This window comes from Archocentrus centrarchus, chromosome 21 (genome assembly GCF_007364275.1).
Source record: "Archocentrus centrarchus isolate MPI-CPG fArcCen1 chromosome 21, fArcCen1, whole genome shotgun sequence".
In the NCBI taxonomy this organism is placed as follows: Eukaryota; Metazoa; Chordata; class Actinopteri; order Cichliformes; family Cichlidae; genus Archocentrus; species Archocentrus centrarchus.
This window is the reverse complement of record NC_044366.1, coordinates 30,700,247-30,721,575: the sequence shown is the minus strand read 5'-3', so window position 1 is coordinate 30,721,575 and position 21,329 is coordinate 30,700,247. Positions and strand designations below refer to the sequence as shown.

Sequence of the window (21,329 nt, the reverse complement as noted above, 5' to 3'; positions counted from 1 at the left end):
AAAATATGCAGCCTGCTTCCACACAGTGAGCAGAAACACTACTGTTACAGAAATATGGATACATGTGCAGCAGACTTACCATGAACACTAACCATTAAACGAAGAGTTCACAGGGGGACTGCATCTTACCATACACGAATACACGCCTGTGGAATTCAACCTCTTACTCAAAGCCATTAACTGTGGCCATACTGAGCTGCCTCAGTTCAGCTTGTCCTGTATCATATTTTTATTTTGCCTACCCGAAGTATAAAATGCCAAAATGAAAACAAATGAAAGAATACAAACACGCTAAAAGGAAATCTTTCATAACTCGCTTTTCAACTGAAATCAAATCACAGCACAGAAACATCATCGTGGTGTCAGCTGGTCACAGCCAGAGCTCAATAAATGAGAAAACAGCCTGAGGAGGAGATGTGGAGCTGTGAGATGCAGCCCAAATTTTAACCAGAGAAAATCTCCCACAATTATATTTAAAGCTGTTCAGTTAGTGCCATTTAACAAAGGAGAGATGACGTAACTGGAACAGCTACAGTTAAAGCTCAAGTGATAATAAAAAAAGAAAGACAGGAGAAGGAAAGTCTGACTTTTTGTTCTGTTTTATGTATTCATGCAAGGAAAGTTTCTGGTCTAAGCACAATTATCTAACATTCACACACACACACACACACACTGATGACTGCATCGGGGGAAACTCAGGGTTCGGTATCTTCCCCGAGGATACTTTAACACATGGACCGGAGGAGCCAGGATTGTTAGACGACCCGCTCCGCGCAGCCGCCCCCACCTGAGCGCACAATTTCAAAGCCCACGTCGCAGCTTTGAAATCGTGCGCTGGAAGGTCTCTGCTGCTCTCTGCAAGAAAACTGCGAAATATCAATTCAAAACACAATAACTATACCTCCTCACTTTGTTATGTGTTGTGCTTTGAAACACGAAACACAAAATTGATTGCATTTCACTTTCATTCTTTGTTCGATCAGTTTTCATTTCTGCAGTCTAACTTCCTGTCCTCGCGCCCCCACACGACAACATCACAACCTCCCCGCACAGCTGCGGGCTGCTCTGCGTCTCAATCCTCTGCGGTGCTGCTGCGTGGACCAGTCTTCCCTCCTTCACACGCAGCATTCTCATGATCATACTTGTTATCTAGATTTGACTCGGGATAAATAATTGATTAGAGACTTAACCCTGGAAAGCACTGTTGCCATAGCAGCGCCTCACACTTTCGAGGAGGCATCAGATCTTTGCTTTACTCTGGGGCTGCAGGGAGAAAGGGAGGCCCGGGCGATCAGAGGCTGCTGTCTGTCTGTCTGTGAGGGCGAAGCATCCAGCAAAACAACAGCCCAGACACTGAATACAACAAATCCTATGGGGCTGTGTGTCAGTCAGGCAGCTGCCTCCTGGGGACTCAAAAGTGACAGCAGAGAAGAAAGCAGTGAGCCAGGGTGGGAGGAGAAAACAGAAAAAAGGTATACCAACCTCACACTGCTTGCGCCAAATGTCTATGTTCTTGCGCTGTGCTTTTGAGAAATGGTCCCATGCCTTTTGCCGGGTGGCAGCGGTGAAAACGGCGGTGATCTGCTCGACTTTGGGGTGAACAGGGAGGAGGAAGAGGAGGAGGGAGGGTCAAGACAAAACAAGCCGTTTATGTAGCGTCGTAGCACTGACTGAGGCTCGTACAGCAGACAGAGGAGAGACCGTGGACACACACCGACCACAGGCTGCAAATGGCTTTCACGTTAAAGGAACAGTTCACTCCAGTTTGAAAATTGTGACCTTGTTTGCTCGAGTCAAACTCCAGGAAGGTTCGTGCTGCAGGTGTCTTTATCAAACACCTTTGGTTCGTTGTTCCTTCATATCGGCCAAAACAGACTGCAGCGTGACAGTTCAGATCAGGGATGCTCAAATCCAGGCCTCGAGGGCCGGCGTCCTGCAGGTTTTAGATGTGTCCCCGATCCAACACACCTGAATCAAATGGTTGAATTACCTCCTCAGTATTCAGTCAAGTTCTCCAGAGTCCTGCTAATGACTTCTATATTTGACTCGGGTGTGTTGAAGCAGAGACACATCTAAAACCTGCAGGACACTGGCCCTCGAGGCCTGGATGTGAGGATCCCTGGTTTAGATTAACTGATTTACTGCTATGAAGGATCAAGATGCTCAGAAGAAGGTCCTATGGGAATTGCTACCATATTTCAGAAAAAACAATAGGAAAACCAAAGCAAAACCAACCACAGCTGGCATAATCATAATAAAGTACAACTTTACTGGATTTAAAGTGGTCCTATTAGACTTTTGAACTTCTGCAGAGTCGTGACTCACTGAGCAGATGATGAAAGAATGACTGGATTTGGAGTAAAGTGCTCCTTTAAAGAAAGACTTTTATCTGAAGAACAAATGTGTAAGAATAAGAGTAAATCTAATTTTTGTAACTCACTGATCTGCCTTCTCTGGATTTCAAAATAAAAGTCTTGCAAACATTCAAGTATATTAATACATGATTTGGGTGTAAATTAACAGTGAAATGTGAAATCCTGGACCAACGGCATATAAGTGAATTCTGTTTAAGGATAAAGACAAACCAACTTTGTATTCTTCACCTTGTAGAGACTGTTGGAAACAAGGACTCAGGCACATTAATTAAACTAAGTGAATAACACTGATTATCTCATTACAGCGTTCTGCTGGGGAGACCTTGGCTTCTTCTATTCATCTGCATGTTACTTTGACATGTACCGCCCACTATTGTTGCAGACCAAGCAGTCCAACCACAACAACTGCCCTCCCGTCATCTGCCTCTGGCAAAAACAACCCAAACTTCCCCGATTTCCACAACCTGGACTGGGACCTAGAGAGGACTGGAATTAACCCGATTCACGGAGGCCTTTCTCCAAAACGAGCAGGACACGAAGGTTCAGCTGCCACAATCCTGCGCTAGCCTCGGCAGGACACCCCCCCGAGGTCCCGTATCACAGCTCTGAGAAGCCTGAGCAGGTTTGGTGATTTGATTGGAACCTATGTAGCATTAGGCAGGTGGTTTTAATCTTCTGTACTGGGCCAAGCAGCATGAGCCTCGCACAGCTTTCCAAATAAACCTTATTTTAAAAAATGGGATAATCTGGAGTGTGTCTGCACTTTAGAAAAGAGGGTTAAAAAAAAAAAGATTACCCTCAGTGAACAAAAGCACTCTGTATAAAGACTGCAAGCAACGCAAACAATCTAAGGCACTCTGAGTCTTGCGATATAACGATTAAATATTAAAAACTTTTCATCATCATACCTCAAGCCTTAGAGTGCCTTATTTTTTTCACCCATTGTTTGCAAACATGTTTTTACATGAGTGATTTCAAGTGAGTCTAACCGAGCAGCCTGGAATGCCCTTACGGGTAACTGCATGGAGCGCTAAAACCAAGGCAGCTGATTGGATGCAACACACAAGACCAGATGGAAAATACATCGGCCCACCGAGAGGCGTGATCCCTTGCGGTGCCTATCAACACTGGCGCCCTGCAGACTTTGTTTCTCTTCCCCAAAAATCAGCTGAAGAAAAGAGTCTGACAGCATGCTTTCCACATGATATAAAAAAGCTACTATGCATGTGTCTCACTGGCAATAAACACTAGCCTCTGGCCATGTTCCTGGACCCACTATGGGCCAAAATTACTGTCATGGTGGAGAGAACAAGTTACAATTGTGTTGGATAATTAACCCCCGTTGATTTCTCTGAGTAGTGCTTCAGTCAACTTGAAGTGCAATTAGCCCAAACCGAAGTCTCTCCAACTGTAGTATTGGTCAATAAAAATCAAGCAGCGTTTATCTTTCCTGTGCCATCTGATTCATGAGAAGCTATCCACAGCTTCACACATGCGCACAAACTAATATTCACTGTCTGCAAGGTTGCAGGAGACTCTGAGACTAACACCTGGAAATTGGTTTGCACAAGTCCTTGTTTCCTTGAATCTCTACATCAGAGGTGGTGAATGATACGTTAGCACGGCCTATGCAGACAGATGCACGCCAAAAACGCAAAGTTTAAATAAACCAGAATGATCCTCTAAGTCCAAACAAAGTCATCTAATATGTGTGTCATGTGATGAGCAGGTCTCTCTCCTGGCCAGTGCTCTGTACTTACATCTCACCACCTGCAGCTTCACTTCCCTCAGGACTGACAAAGGCAACATTTATCCAGAATGGACGGCGGATTTTAGACTCCACCCAAATCGTGGGCATTGATATTGTATGTTTCAGGTAAATGGAAACTATAATGGAATCAGTCTGTGTAGAACAGTTACTGGATGATTGGGCAGGACTATCTATAACTTTTAACATCCAATCGGAAAAGCCGCACTTCCATTCTGAATGAATATGCTGCCTTAATTTTTTTTTTTTTTTAGCTCTGACATTTGAGTCAAACATTTCCAGTGGCAACATAACTTTCATTTGGCAAACCTGAATGAACCTTCAGATTCAGCCATTTCAAATATCACCTGTAACCGAAAACCAACTGACAGAAAGACAAATACAGTAAAGTTCTTTCCCCGCTGCACGTTTCCTCACTCACCTTGTTTAGAAATGAGCATGAACCCTGAAATGATGCCATTCTGCATGTACTGTCACATTAAACGTGCATTAGGTGATATTTTTGACCCTTTCAGCTTCTAGCTTTGGTTCTCTGCCTGCCTCGTGTAAAATATTCACATTCACACAGTTTGACGTGTTCAGATCATATCCTGGTGCATACAGATCAGCTGATGAAAAACAGCTTCAGCAATAATTAAAACAGTTTTCAAATAATATTTACATTTATTTGACTGTTTCAGGTCAACTCCTTTATATACAGTTAGGTAGTTTAATTTATTAAAAACAGGATGATAAGGATTATAAGGTGAAACTCACAAGGCGTCACAATCAAAGGCATCAAATAAATGTAGCGTAGCAAATTTAGGAAGAATTATTGTTTCATTTTGATTATTTTTTGTTCAATAAATAAATACTAACATTTCAAGAAAGGCTTTTAAATCTACTTTATAACAAATCAAAGTGTCAAAGTTGAATCTTACCTGGTGATAGTGGAGGGTATAAAGACTGAGGTGGCGGAGACCAAAACCGAGCTAAAGCTGGAGTAAATATGTGTTGCTGGACACAATAAGTGACTATTGTGTGTAAACTCACGGCCTTCTAGTGGTCAAAAATCACCTAAAGCAGCTTTAATTGCCAGGCGTTAGCTAAGTGACAGTGAATGAGTGACGTTTAACCAGGACTGCTTCAGAGTAGCATTTAGCATGCATTCACGCAGCAGCTGTGGGCATCAGTCATTGTGTGGTGGCATTTTTTAAAGGCAGCCTGTGAAAAGGTCAGAGCGCTCTCATGCTGCCGACTCTCAAACCTCTGTGCGACTGACCTAATCACCGCTGCACAGCGAGCTGAAGATAATGGAGCTGATGGTGAGACAGATCGGGGAGTGTTGTCATGGAGACTGAGCCGAGATGCTCGCAGAGTAAATGACTTGCATCAAGGCGGGCTTTGAAATGGATGTGGTGAAAATGGCTTCATGGTCTGCACCTCCGTAATCTGCCACTGCACCACACCCTGCAGCAGTGTGAGAGACTGCAATCGGGAGTGAACTCACACCGACGATACAGATGTGGCGGCAAGAGGACAAAATTGGATGTTTATTCAGTGGTTTTTCACCTTAAAAGGTAGTCGTGTTTTTAAATTTAATCATTTCCTGTTATTATAATGGTTTAAATGATGTCTCAGTTACATGAGTCAGTTGAGTTCACCGACTAAACTGAAGGTCCAGTTGAAGGATGGGTGTTATCCAATCATATGATGGTCTCTAGTGATGGTTGTTAAAGAGCTTCCTCTTTAAATCAATGAAACAGAATGAAACTTGCTACCTGCAGTGTGGTAGAAAACCTTTAGTTGAACTTACCTGAATAACTGTACAGCTTACACTTACTACAGTAAAAACTTCCCGCGTCCGTTTGCCTGGAAGTTCTGTCAGTTCGTCTGTACGTGTGTAAAATATTAAAGTGTCCTTACACTGTGTTAATATAGCCAGCAGGGCATTCTTGAAGACCTCTTTGGCGCGTTCCAGCTCCTCCTCATGCTGCGCTTTCTCGCTCATCAGTCGGCGAACGTGGCTGTTGGCTGACTGGATCATGGAGTAGAAGTGGTTGGCGGTGCGGCGGTTGACTTCGCCCCTGTCGATCCAGGTGAACAGCACTGCTATGGCCTCGCTGAACTTATGATCATCTGTGGGAACAAGACAAAAAAGGTAAAAAATAAGAGGTATGGTGTTTTGTTTGTTTCAATATCAGTACCAGTGACACTTTAAAAAAAGAAATGGACTGCATTTCTGAGTCTTACTGACTCAAAACACTGTAGACCACAAGCCACATTTAAACATATAGTGCTTTAGTCTTTGCACTCTACTTCACATGCATGGCCAATCTGGAATAACTGAACAGGCACTTCTTCGGACTTTGGGAGGAAGCTGGATTTCCCGAAGGAAAGGAAGAACATCCGAACTCCATACAGGAAGGCTCCAGCTGACCAGGAGATTCAACTAAACAACGTCCTTACTGTGAGGTGACTGTGCTAACCACTGTGTGCTCAAAAACAAAGCTGGATCCCCACATGACCAGATTTTTGTTCTGGTTTTGTTCTCATAGAACAGGGAGCGCAAATGTAATCGTTAAATGTGAATTTCTGTCTATGTAGACGGTAACAAATAGGTGATTTTTGATGATTTATTACAGTTAATTGCTGTATTACCAGAAATGGATTGCATGTAATTGCCAACTTGACCCCATTCAATTGCAGACTGATAGACTTAAAGCAACTTTTATGGCAGGTTACTTGATGATAGAAAATAACTGAAGTGAGATAACTTTATCTTATTGGATTAAGCAGATATCCACAAAGTTAAACCTTAAGGACATAATTTGCAGATTAAAAAAGGTGATAAGTGCTAATCTATATGGTTGCAATAGATATCGTTAAATGTTAAAACTCACAATAATATTGTACTGTGAGTGAAGGATAGAGTGGGGCTTCAGGGATTCCCACCACCAGTAATCAGCATATATGACCTAACATGCAACACAACACAACACAACACTGGCATATCACCTCATTTAAGGTGATATTCTTGACACATTAGAAAAAAGGAAGCATGATCATTTATTTGCCATATAGACAAAAAGACACACTAGATAAGATAATATGCTTCAGAGATGCTTGAGGCTTAATGCACAGATGTCTCCTGGAAAGATTTATTGGTAAATCAAACCCCTAAATAATGAGATCTTTGTGCAGTATATGTGGGGTTAGTTGTGAGGTGCCACTCCTGAAACAAAAGACTTGAGCTTAACTTTTTGTCAGTGTCAGCTTTAATCTATATTTTTCCAAGCTCGTCTTGGTCCTCAGCAGTCACTTCGAAGCTGCTCGGATGGCAAACTTTGACATGACGGCTCCAGCGGATGGCTGAGGATGTTCTCCTGAAGGAGAGAGCTCACTGCCAGAGACACTTCTGAATGTTTTCAAATTTTCAAAGACAAAATCATTATAGTTGCTTTAAAATTTTCATAGATGGAAAAAAAAAAAAAGACGTTATACATTCACAAATAAAATCTCTTTGGACTCCAAGTCCCTCCACAGCACCCCGTGTCTCACCACATCACAACAAATGGTGACTGAAGAGTATGATGTAAAGGCCGTTTCATGGGACCTTTAACATTCACTCAGCCTAAGTAAACAATGGAGCAGCTATTGGGGACTAAAATCCTTCTCTTGAGGCCCCCGCCGTTCACGACTCCGTGAACAACGTCACAGCCGCTGAACACAAAATGCATTTTTGATTTTTGACTTTTTTGGAGCCCAACCTCCGGCAGCTTTCGGTCTCAGTCAGAAAAACTGCAGCGTCTCGATGGGCTTCCGTCGAGTGCATTCTATTCCATTTGAATAATAATTGAATGGTGCCACGGAGCTGCGGACGACGGCAGAAGAGAGTGAATTAGAGAGCATTTAATGAGCTCAATACCCAGTGCAACACAACCTGTAAGAAGACACTTTCCCCCCGCTCTGATAAAGCCCCATTCATACACAGCAGCAGATTACAGTCACATTACAGCGAGCACAATGAAGCGCTGCTGAACAGGGACGACCGGGGGAATAATGGAAATTTATTTCCCCTGCTGTTTGAGGTGAAGAATGAATTGAAAAGGGTTATTCAGAGAGAAAACATGCCTGTTTATGTTAGGTATTAGAGGATGGATGGGGACTCTGCACTGAGGCTCAGGTTTGGGTTTTGTAGATAAACTGGAGCTGCAGAAGCAAACAGAAGCAGCATGAGGCTGGTTTTCCAGAGAGAGATGATAGACACAGATAGATACAGCAAAAGATGGAGACATAGAAAAGGTACTTGGAAAGAAATGTTCTTGATGGAAAAGCTTCTTTTAACTCAATTATTATTGTGACTTTATTGTATTTTTTATTTATTTATTTTTTTAATTTTTTTGTATTTTTATTATTTGTCCTAGAGTTAGGCATGGCCAGTATTTTTGGTTGTGGTGTTTTGTGTTATGTACCTTGAACTGCGTTCTTTTTGGTTGGTTAGTGCCTCTTTTTCATTATCATCATTATTATTATTATTTCTCCTTTAAAATCTCTGTCCAGAAGAGCGCAGTCCTGGGAACAGCTAAGATACTGCGCAGGACCCTCAAGCTCCCAGACCTCTGGTAGAGGACCCGAGCTTGGAGGACAAACACCGCCCACAGGGCGAGCTCGGATTTATATACATATGTGATACAAAACATACAGTTTGATATTTATAGATACGTAGTAACAGCTAAATGGAATACTGCATACTGCAGCGAATGAATAGCAGTATGGAGTATAGAGTGCTGCACAATCTGATTGAAAACTATAGCACACTGAGACATGTCAGACCTCACTGTATGCATATGTATACCTGTGTGTGTTTATACATGGGGCTGTTGGTCACTGTAGAGTCTGACAGCAGGTGGCAGGAACACCCTCCTAAATCTCCTTCACACATGGGTACACCTGTCACTGAAGGAGCTGCTCAGCGCCGCCAGGGCGACCTGTATGGGGTGGGAGGTGTTCTCTAACAGGGGTGACATACGGTCCTCATAACAGAGTGAAGTTGTTTCATGAAACATACACAGTCGCTCTCTAAATCACTTGCACTGACCAAGCATTGCAGTGCAGTTTAAATGTTATCTAAGCAACAGGCAGCTCATATCTGTCATATTGATCTGAACTTTCAAGGTTTACAAATAACACATTTGTCCGACTCGATCTTATAGCACAGATCATTGCATCAATTTGAGTCATTCAAATGATCTCTATCTACCGTTGCACTAAACAGGTGCCATGAGCTTTTTTTTTAACCAGTTCCCATGGAAGCAGAGTGAGGTTGGAAATATCTGATTCCCAGTGTTGGTGGTAATGTGTTTCCCAGCAACGGGTTACTAACACGAGGGGTCATAGCAACACGTGAAGTGTTATTTTTTTGTGGGAGATGCTAAAGTTCTTTTTTTTTTCATACTGTATTTAAATTATGTGTACAGTGGATCTGACCACACATTAAAGATGCTTTTGGTTGCAAAACAGCACTAATTTAACAATAACCTGCCTGCTCACTCCGAGAAAACATGGAGGTTATCAGCGCGTAACTGCAATAACAGTAATAAGCAGTGTGCTGGATTTGAGGATGATTAAAGTGCACTAAATTGCAAGTGTTTCCAGTCCTGCTGTGTTTTTATAAACACAGATGATTTACAACCTACTACTGTAAACATGCACCGCTTTCAATCACTGGAGAATCAGGCACGGTGGAGTGGAGGCAACACGGAGGAGGAGGAGGAGGAGGAAAAGTGACCTTCATGCTCCTCCACAGCAAACACCCCTCATTGCTCACTTCTCACTCATCAAAACCTACTGCCAATTCAGTCCCACACGTCACCCTGTTCCATCCATTCTGCTCACGTGCAGGAGGAGCAGGTGAGGGCAGGCTTGCAGCAGTAGCCAAAGAAAAGGAGTGGTCCACGGTATTAAAGTTAAACCCATTACACAGTAGATAAATTGGGGGGTTGGAAAATGTAACTCCTGGAGTGAAGCTGGGATGATTTTTTAAAAGAGAAGCACACCGAGGATGTTACCATTCTTTGAAATGTCACCTGAATTATTCATTCTCATGATTCATTCTTTTAGAGCACGTTTCTGCTCAGGTTTAAAACAGGCTGGAAAAAAACAGTGGGTGTCAAGCAGGGAAAACACCCGACAGATCAAACAAAAAAACAGCTACATTTTACTCAAACATATTTGCACTATATTCTCAACACATTTTCTGCTATTATTATAATAAATATTATATATAACAATAAACATTACAGATCCTTTCAGAGCACGGTGTAAATAAAATCATCTGCTCTCCCAGTCTGCCACACACTGGTCAGAAACCCATCTCATTACACTGGACCACACTGGGTACGCATTCAGTGTCATTTGCCAGACAAAAGTGAACATCTGTCAGGGTTTTTGGATTGTTTATGCTTTGGTTCAAGTTATTATTTATTTTCTTTTAGTTTGTAATCACCGTTCGCTGTCAGTCTTACTTCATTTCATCTGTATTGTTGTCCACACCTGTTCTCTATCCACCCACCAGTATACATGCTTCCCTGTGTTTTTATTTCTCTGCCCTGTGGCCTTCTTCATTTTTGCTTTCTTAGTGCTCTTTTGATCCATTTGTGCATGAGCCTGTTGGACTGTTTTACAGACTGCCTTTTGCAGTGTATTGTTTGCCTTCCTGTAGCCTTTCTGTGAATGACCTTTGCCTCATTTTTGGATAAATGTTTGGGTTTTTGACTTTCAGTCAACCTTTCTGGGTCCTGCATCTGTGTCTTTAAAACATGATGAAGCGGGAGGGGTGGTGAATGGTACAGTCCAAAATATGAGTGCTATACCAGCATCAGTATTTACCTCATAGCTTCATCACTCACTCCTGCTACCATACAGTAAAGAAATAAAACTGTTAGCTCAGCATCTTACTGTTATGATGAATTGTTTTTGGTGCTGTACAAAAAAACAAAGAGAAATCAAATGTCTTTCTTTCTTTCTTTCTTTCTTTCTTTCTTTCTTTCTTCTTTCTTTCTTTCTGTTCTTTCTTTCTTTCTTTCTTCTAGCTGTTTCAGGGCCTAAACGCAAAGAAAAAGATATATTTAGATTACATTTGTAAACGGATCCCAGTATCATACAGCAGCCCACTTATTAATGCATATCTTACTGGATTGCAGCCGCTAGAAGCAAAAAAGGAAAATTAAGCAGGAAGCCACTGAACAAAATGAGAAAGGTAAGGGCACATTAAAATTGCAGCCATTTTCTTTTATTTTGGGCGGTGCTGAACTCTGGTAAGACTTTTATTTTTGCATTTTTTTGCGCCGTCTCAGTCATGTTTGTCTCATTCACTGTTCATTCAGGACCTTCTTCGCTATGTACGAGTGCAGCTCCCCTGCGCTTGCACAGTGTTTGCCTGCTTTGTACTGTTGCAGTCAAACACAGTTGTTTATCAGCGGCCTGCAAACGGGGATGAAAAATATCAATAATTGTGCAGCTTCCTGGACAATTAATTTGTGCATGTTATTAGGTATCACAGCAGGTGACCTAAACAGGAGATTATATTGAACACACATGCACACACAGTCACGCACAGAGCAACAGATGTGTTGACAATCAAATTAAAAGCGTTGTTATCTGTGACCTACAAATCCGCTTTGAAAAATCATGCATGTTTTGGACTAATATGTTTGCTATGAGGGATTTTATTTACTCAGTGTATCCATGAGGATACCTGCAGATTTTTTTTCTGCCTTCTGAAACACCGACTGGAGCAGACTGAGCTTAACTTGCCTGAACTAACACTGGGCTCAGTTTTTCTTAGTCTCTTGTCATATAAAGACAGAAATCTCCTTTCTGTAAATCCATTCCCAGTGCTCACCTTTTAGCCTGTCTGCTAACACTGCTGCCTCGTGTTCAGAGTAGTGCACAATCGGAGGAGGAGATGGTGGCCGCAGTCTGTCTTCGTGGATCTTCCGGCGGTTGTCTTTCCTCCCTGGCCAGTAAGCGCTGTTTACACTCCCACTCATAAAGGTCATCTCTGGCCTGGGCAAAGTCCACGTGGATCTTCCCAGAGTCTTTCTTATCAGTGCTGGATCCGATCCGCATCCGATACCCTGAGGGAGAAAAAGCGATATGGTCACATGAAGGTGTTTTCCGCCACAGCTGCAGTTATCTCATCAGATTTTATTTCCCAGGCAGAAATCTGTGAGGGTGAAACATGAAGATGAGGCACCATTGTAAAAAATGCAGTTCCTCAAACGGCCACTGGAGGCTGGCTCTAAAAGTCAGCTATTCTCATAGGACTCTGTTTTAAAAAGGCTCAATTTAACAGCAGAAGTAAATGTGTTTAAAGTCGGTCTCAAAAACAACTGTGGCCTCTATAACTAATTTTCCTCATCATGGCAACTGTATGGAGGTGGTTCTTTTTAATAAATAACTAATCAATTAAAATTGTAACAAAGCTTAAAGTTATGCATAATGAGGGTGTGGCCAACGTAAGTGATAGATAATGACGGGCTGCATCATCTTGTTCAGACATACTAGGAGAAACCAAACCAAGACAAACAAATGAAAACAAGATGCCAACTGCAAACCTGATGCACTTCATTTCCCAAAGAAATGTTCTCACCTGACAGGTAAATAGCCTTGTCCACCATGAACTCCTCACTGAAGCGGATGTGGCAGAAGTTCTTCTTGCTCTTGCGGATGGCGGTGATCTCCCCACACTGGTCAAACACTTCCCTGATGATTTCCTCTGTGGCGTTCTCTGGCAAACCTCCGACAAATACCGTCTTACAGCCGGGAGGGCGCTCCCGTGTCGATGGAGGAGGAAGGTCTGATGCACAGTGATAGGACCAGTTACGTGATTATATGGGCGCATCATCCACAGCTCTCTTGTTAGGCCTGATTTAGACTTCTGCATCAGATCTTTGCCGCGCCTACGCACATAACCGGAAAACCCCTCTGAATCTCAGTCCTTGCAGGCTGCGTCGACCTGATGTGCAGTTACATTTTTCAAGAGGTGCACGTCAGGCTACATCATAGGTTACTGCGTAGGTAGGCCCCACAAAGACCCGACACAGAAGCATAATTCAATTCAAAGAGGCCAAACAACTGATTTTCTTTCCCCCAAGTATGATCAATTAAACCCAAAAAACCTTTAGATAAAAATAACTCGTGTTAAAATAGGTTTCATCAGTTTAAGTTTACTAGCTTGTTATTGCCATCACACCCCTCCAAAGTTTCAGGTATAGTTTATCTCTTCTGCATTAAAGTCCAGTCTTACTGGGGTTCTGAGGAAAGAGGGTGCAGCTCTTGCAGTGGATGATCTCCTTGATGAGGGGCATGTCAGAGGGAACGGGTGGAGGTGGGACCAGGCTGATACCCGCCATCATGGGGTTTATGGGTGCGATGAGGCCCAGCCCAGGGTCGAATCTCTGGATACACAGAGAGTCTGCAGGACAGATTTCACAACTTAAACACTTTGTGGATTTTTATACAAAAAAAAAGCCAAACATTTTTCATATTTTCTGCCATAAAGGATGGAAAGACAGTCTCTAGGCTCTAGGTATATACCTAGAGCAGATAAAATAGAGATAAAATAGCCAATGAATGGAATGTCATAGTGTTTTGTACAGACATTAAGGGCGACATTAAGGTCAAATTCAGCATACTTCAATGATCCTCTGACTTGTTCTAGGATCCTCACAAGGTTCACTTTTGTAGTTATGAATTAGACATTTTTAGCAACATTTGCTAACGTCCGTCTCCAGGAGATCACCTTCCCTGTCACTGTCGAATGACAAATGGCAAAACACATTTTCCCATTTAGACCATCCAAGTGCAACAAGGTGACTCTTTGCAGTGTGAAGACGACAGATTTCACTTCATATTTCTGCATTTTATTTTTATCAGTATACAGTTTTTGGGACACCCCTGTTGTACAATGCGTCCCTTTCACCTCAGTGACTGTCTCACAAGTCGGTCCTGAACTGGAGTTTCTGCATGAATAAATTCCCTCTATACACACTCATAGTTACCGTCATCACCACCGCCAAACCATTCAGGGAAATCATTTATTCACCACAGAGAGATTAAAGTCAGTATATTTAAGGGCCTTTATTAAACCAGTGGATGTTTACTTTCAGAAAAACGAGGGCATATTCAAGAGGAAATGTTGATATATTCAAAGTCAGCTAAACTGGACAATGAGCCTTCTCTGAAGGAACACTATGGAAAACTTTACCTGTGGCAGTAAGCCATGTGGAATGCCGCATTTCCTCCAGCTTCTTATTTCCATTTTCACTTACTTATTTTATCTTTCATTTTAATACAGTACCAGTCAAAGGTTTGGACACACTCACCCATTCACATGAATGTATTGTATACAATCAGTTATAAACAATGCACACAAAGTAAATGTCACTAAAGACGTGCAAACGCTACGTGTGGAACACCATCAGGTTTCATTTAACTGAAAAGCAGCATCTACCTGTTCACACACCTACATTATTGCATACCAGTAATCAACCATATTACAGAGTATTAGTTTGTGCCCTAATTAAAAACACCATTGGGTGAAAACTGTCCTTGAACATTTATAATTCCAACTGAAGAACCAATAAAAACTGTTCCTGTTGAGGTCATTAGGATTTTGGTACTTTAAAGATGGCTGGAAGGTTGTTATCTTTAAAACCTGATCAGTGGTCATGATAAGAGCTCGTACACACAACTGGTCGTTTTGTGCCAGCTGCATACGCAGGAGAGGAAAGGAGTAAAAGTGAGTATAAGGCATCACTCCCTAGATAAGAGAAAAAATGGGGACTGGAAAAAACAAACAAACCAAAAAAAAAGAAAATATCCTCTTGAGTGTGCTAGTGGGAAAAGTACAAGAGGAACACTCGACGAGGAGGAGAGGGAGGGAGGAAGAAAACGTCTGTTGTTTAGGACAAAGAGAAAGTGAGGAAGAAGGGGGAAGATAAACAGTGAGAGGACAGAGGTGACAGCAGCAATGCTTCAGCTGTCTGGGTGAAAATAGAACAGGCAGGCTGGAGGAGGGTGGCGCAGCATCGCATGTCCCTATCTTCAACACTGCAATAACAAAAGGGGAAGAACGAAACATCAGCAGAACCCCCCCCCCACCCCCCCCCCCCCCCCCCCCACCCCCCACCCAACTGCTGCCCACAGAGCCACAACACCACAGAAAACAGTGATTCAGATCACAGGCGAGGGAAGCAGTCACACTAGGAAAGGACAAATGTCCCTTACAGAAATTTAATAAAAATAAATGTTCTTTTTCTGCTTTGTATGGAGGATTGATATAACGCAGCAGTGATTTAGTGTGAAAGCTTTTACTCCAGCCGCTCTGAACATTCAGCACACTGCAAGTGTTTGCCTGAAATAATCAGCAGCTCACAGGAAGCACAGGAAGTGAGGAGGTTTACATTTTCTGTTTGCTTGGGATGAAGGGAAAAACATGAAACACTAAAATGAAAGAAAAACTGACACTAACCAAAATGAAAAAAAGATATCCAGAGGCCTGAGAGCTTGAGGGTCCTGCGCAGTATCTTAGCTGTTCCCAGGACTGTGCTCTTCTGGACAGAGATCTCGGATGTTGTTCCAGGAATCTGCTGGATCCATTCTTTCAGTTTGGGGGTCATTGCTCCGAGTGTTAAAATCCGGGGACCACTGTTACCTTCACCTTCCCCTTCCTCTCTAGCTCTCACCTCAGGACTTCCGGGTCATACTCGGCACAGATGTTCCTGTATACTATGCCAGCTACTTGGTTTTGGCGTTCCATGCATGCCCTGCCTGCTAGCATCAGGCACTCTGCTAAGTGCTGGACTGTCTCAGGGGCATCTCTGCACAGCCTGCACCTGGGGTCTTGCCTTGTTTGATAGACCCCAGCCTCTATTGAGCCTACTCTTGTGCTGCCATGGTTAGTGCTTCTGTGCTGTCTCTCAGTCCAGCTTTGTCCAGCCATTGGTAGGATTTATCTATATCAGCTACTTCTTCTATCTGCCGGTGGTTCATGCCGTCCAGAGGCCTGTCCTTCCATGATGGTTCCTGTTCTTCCTCCTCTTCTTTCTCAGGTTTCTGCTGCCTGAGGTACTCACTAAGCACATGATCCTTTGTGGCCATCTTCCTGATGTACTCATGGATCTTTGTTGTTTCATGATGGATAGTGGTTCTGACACAAGTCCTCGGCCTCCTTCCTTCCGCCTAGCAGCCTCTTCATGGTTCCCTTTTGCCTGTTGGATTCCAAGGTACTTGCAGCTGTCCTCAGTGTCTGCAATGTTGCCTTCCGGTAGTGTACTCCCCTCAGTTCTGACTACCTTCCCTCTCTTTGTTACCACCCGACTACACTTCTCCAGTTCGAATGACATTCCGATGTTGTTGCTGTAGATCCTGGTGATGTGGATCAGTGAATCAATGTCTCGTTCAGTCGCATACAGCTTGATGCCATCCATGTGGAGGAGGTGGCTGATGTTTGCTTTATTCTTTTATTTACTTTTATCTGTCTGTCCGTCTGTTTATCAAACTTGTCTGGCCTCTCAGTTGTGTTAACTTGTTTTAAATAGTTTTTATTTCTTTTTAGGAGCATACAGAGTTGAATTAATTTGAGCATCTGGTTGAATTCAAACTTGGTAATTAAGCTAATATTCCTGCTTTTCTCTTTTTCTAAAAACAATGCCTGTATCAACCTGCTGATCTAGGCTCAAACATCTTCCTACAGGCCATCGGTGTGGCAGCAGATCTTTGAGGATGGGTGTGTCCTGTAGTTTTTAGAAAAGTTACAGAAAGAACTGACAGAGATTCAGACTCTGGACAGCTTTTGACTGCGCTTCAGTGGGAGTATACTACCCCTTATTTCTTGTCAGTCCCAACTGACAAAAACTGGGGTTTACACAAAGGAAGTGACACGGCCTCCTAATAATCAATTTGATTATTATTACTAGATAATGTGGAACCCTGAAATGGCTCTTAAGCTGGGAATCGTTGGTCAGCACAGTCCCAATAGTTCCAACATATACGAGTTTTCAGCATTAAAACACACTGAGTGCTGCAGGGTAAAAAATTTTGTTTAGCAAAAAGAAAAATGCTTCACACACTCTTTATTACAGATCTTGAGGCTTATAAAAATTAAAACGCACACACACACACACGAGAAATAATCTTCCATAAATCTGATCGCATGAGGCCAAGATGTATTCAGAAATTCTTCAGGTTTTAGGAAAACTCATTAAAACGGCATCTACGATACCCTCGACAGGTAAATTACACATCTTCATGCCACACATTCATCATAATCACAAAGCCTGGTTTTCATAGGTTTTCATCCTGGAGCCAAAGTGATCGAAGCCAGGTTCATTTCTCTGGCTGAGAGCTCTGCTGCGACTGCCAGAGACAGAAACAGAGGAAGAAATATAGGGAAGAAAAACACACACACACACACACACACACACACACACACACACACACACACACACACACACACACACACACACACACACACACACACACACACACACACAGAAGGAGCAGAAAAATTAAAACCAGAGCCATGAAATAAAAAGATGTGCTCTGATGGTAGAAAAAGCATTTGTTCCTCTAATTGTGCTTATTCTGTACGATACACTAACACCACTGAGACACATGAGTAGCATTGGCCGTGCTGGGAAACATCTGGCTGTGATTAACCTCAAGGTGAGAGCTCATCAGTCAGGACACACCCATACAATGAAAAGCGAGTGTTTAAACTTATCCTAATTGTAATCGTAACACAAATCAGACTCTAACTGTGGCCTACATGGCCTCATTTTTAGCCTTTAACAAATGAGTCCAGGCTACGCCACATGTTTCTAATTTTATAACAAATTTCTGCACATTAGTTTAAAGTGGTGGTACTTGTAATTTACTTGAATATATTATTTTTATCCAATAGCTGCAATTACTTGCAATTCTTTTTGTTAATATTGTTCTTACACAGTATGACAGGACAGAACTTGTGATCTGGGGAAAAATGTAAAAAAAAAAACGGGACAGTTGGAAAGAAGGAAAGTTTGGGTTGTCTGTGTTTGTTTTACTTCTTTATTTTTTAGTGTTAAAAACTGTCCCTTACACCTGTTGGTTAATGTCACTGTGGGCAAATGAGGAGAAGAGAGAACGAGGAAGCAACAGGCTCTTACAGGTCATATTTGTTGTGTAGGGACTCTGGAACATGTCCAAGATACAACTGCCGTTTATTTTTAGCTCTGGCTTCATCTTTCTTTTGATTCTCACTGTAATCAGGCTCATATTGAGTCCAAAATCACCATTAAGGCATTTTTACATCCACAAATGACAAATAATTCAAAGAATTTGAGTTGCTCAGGAACAGCAGCAGGAAATCTGGTATAACAGGCAACAGCCTGGGGCCAAAAAAAAAAAAAAAAAATCTTTAAATCTTATCTAAATGAATGGGGTCTATGAATGTTGTATCAATAACTTTGTAGGCAGCAAACAATGCCTGTTTTCATTTTCTAAAGAGCTGAGTAGAAAGATAAAAACAAAAACCCACCAAAATCCAAAATGTAACAAGAAATCAGCAACGCAGACGATCTGAGGAGGAACTCGCCGCATCAAACAGCGACAACAAGGCACAAAGACTGACACAGGTTTGCAGCAACACAGGAACAATTTCATTTTAACACAATAATTGTGTTTACTGCTTAAACTTGCAGGAATATTTACTTGAACACTGGTCATTTTTAAATGATGGTGTTGTTACTTTAACATGAATATTTTTGAATACTGTTTTAACACTTTAAGTAAAGAGTCTGAACACTGTCGCTGTCTCGTTTCAGTTCACCACTTTAAAAAGTTTGTAACTCTAATAGAGGCAAGTGGAAAGCTACAGTATGTTTGTGCGGTTTGACCCTTTAAAAGACGCATCTCTGATCCACTTTTTTCCCATCATTCCCGAAACGTTTCTCCCCTCCCTGTAGTTCAACGAGTGAAGAGAGCTGCAGATGCTGCCAGAGGTGTAGTCTAATCACATCATCAAAAGATCATGTCATCATTTTAATATCTCCACTCTGATCCAGAGGAATTTGGTTGCTACGATGCCGTTTGTCCCGCCCTACAACATCCTCACTGCAGCTTCCCCTCAGTTAAATCCATGCATTCAATTATTCCGGGCTTAACACTAAATAAATAAATAAAATCCAAACTTCTATTCATCAAATCTCCCCAACACGCTCATATAATCGAGCCCCACGATGCAGCCCTTATACAATGGCAGCTTTTAAATAATAACACACAACCATAAAGCTCAGACAAATCCACACGTCTCAGAAAAACAATTTCATAAATAGATTCCGCGTTGAAATTAAACCCAGAGAAAGAGAATATGAAATAGAGCAGCTACACAGAGCTTAATGTAGTTTGACTTGAAGTAACACGTGAGAGTTGTTAGTTTGGAGCGCAGACGTGCTGCACACCCTGCTGAGGGACAGATAAAGCTCTGGGATTGCTGTTTAGTTGTGGCCTCGCATATATTCCTCTGGTTACGCACTGTACTCCGCAGGGCAGTCTCGAGGTATATGGTTTACATATGAAAAACAAAATGAGAACAAAACATTGGTATTTATTACGTCCAGATGTTTCAGATTGAGATGGATGCTTTTTCCAGCCCTGCCCTCTTTAGCAAAGTGTCACAGTTTGATACATCTGGAAAATCTCTGCCTGCTTCATGCCGCTGATGCAAGAAGCGCTCCGTTCTTATAACAACACACAAATGACAAGAAAACGTCCTGAAGTCATAATGAGTAATATCTGCTTTTTTTGGTCTGGACCCCTCCAAAGATTCCCTGGATGAATCTGTGGGGAGATAATTAATAGGAAGGGGGGAGTCTTCATAGCACTGCTGGCGTGGTACATCCAGTTTCATAACTGTGGCTGACACTGAATTAAAGAGAAACATTTTACAAAACCTGCTTCTGATCAAAAAAAAAGGCAAAAACAAACAAGAGCGAGTGAGAGAATTTCATAAGGAATGAAACACTAGAAAACGATCTAAAGAAAATCTAAAGAAAAACACATCAGTCTGACATGAGACGAGGTCAGATCTGATTAATTGGTTCATCCAAAATAAAGAAATAATAATAAATTCCCTTCAGGTTGCTTTTCTCCCCATCAAGTAACCAGTTCCATCACTGAGCCGCAGGTCTTCCAACAATCCTCACATGGTTCCCATCCCGTGTCCCCCGCTGCAGCCAACTTTGGTGCACATTTGCACACACGCCTCATTTTCATTGTTTTGCACTGATTCACACTGTGACATTTCTAAGACCCCGAAGCCCCGTGGTACAATCAAACACAGGTCACACAAGCTTTCAAAATTATGTCTAATAATGCAGCCACATTTTTTTGGCATACAAAAAACTTGGGATTTACTAAAGAGGTGCAGTAAATATTTAGTGTTGGAAAAGCATGGACAGTTATTTTTGCATCCAAGGAACGCCAGGCCACCCCCCCCCCAATTTGGTTCTGTACCGCTGCCTCACCTCGGTCTCAAATTTCATAGGCTGCTGCCCACGTGACCTGGCCCCAAATTGTCACTCTAAGGCTTTCTATGCTGGCTTAGAAGGACAACTAATACTACTGTAACTAGCTTGTCTTTAGTGTGCAGTGCTAGAAGAGGATAAGCCACATTAACTTAAATTTGAGTAAAAGAGCACAACTTACCTTTAAGTTAAATGGAATTAACAATAGTTTAGTAAATGTAATGCACAAGAAAAAATGTCACCATCAAAGTGTAAGCACAGCATAACTGATATTTCTAGTTAAACACACACAGAGACATGAGCACAGCTTCCTCTCCTACTGTCAGGACCCCAATAACAGACTAAAGCCTTATTCACGCTGGATTTCTCTGGAAGTGGTGGGACTGTAACATTACCTGCTTTTGTGAGTCATTTTATTTCCTTCCAGAGAATTTGTGAGTCTCTTTAGCCAACATTAAGCGGTAATAACTAACGCAGTACAGCTCGTGTACTTTCCACATGTACAAAAACCTGTCTTACATCCATATCCATAAATGTATGACTGCTGGGATTTCCTGAGACTGAGATGATCACATACAGATCATTCTCACAAACAGTGGCCCTCTCCTCATTTTCTTTTGTATTGGCCACAAT

At 42.1% G+C, this 21,329-nt stretch overlaps 1 protein-coding gene across 1 annotated transcript in view; it reads right to left on the bottom strand.

Annotated features, from left to right (window-relative positions):
- Window positions 1–21,329, bottom strand: part of enox1 (ecto-NOX disulfide-thiol exchanger 1) — a 113,552-nt gene that overhangs the window by 22,957 nt on the left and 69,266 nt on the right. Inside the window, 6 exon segments of the mRNA XM_030757369.1 lie at window positions 1,483–1,589; window positions 6,049–6,261; window positions 12,029–12,131; window positions 12,133–12,263; window positions 12,779–12,985; window positions 13,436–13,603. Coding sequence (XP_030613229.1) covers window positions 1,483–1,589; window positions 6,049–6,261; window positions 12,029–12,131; window positions 12,133–12,263; window positions 12,779–12,985; window positions 13,436–13,603 — 929 coding nt within the window.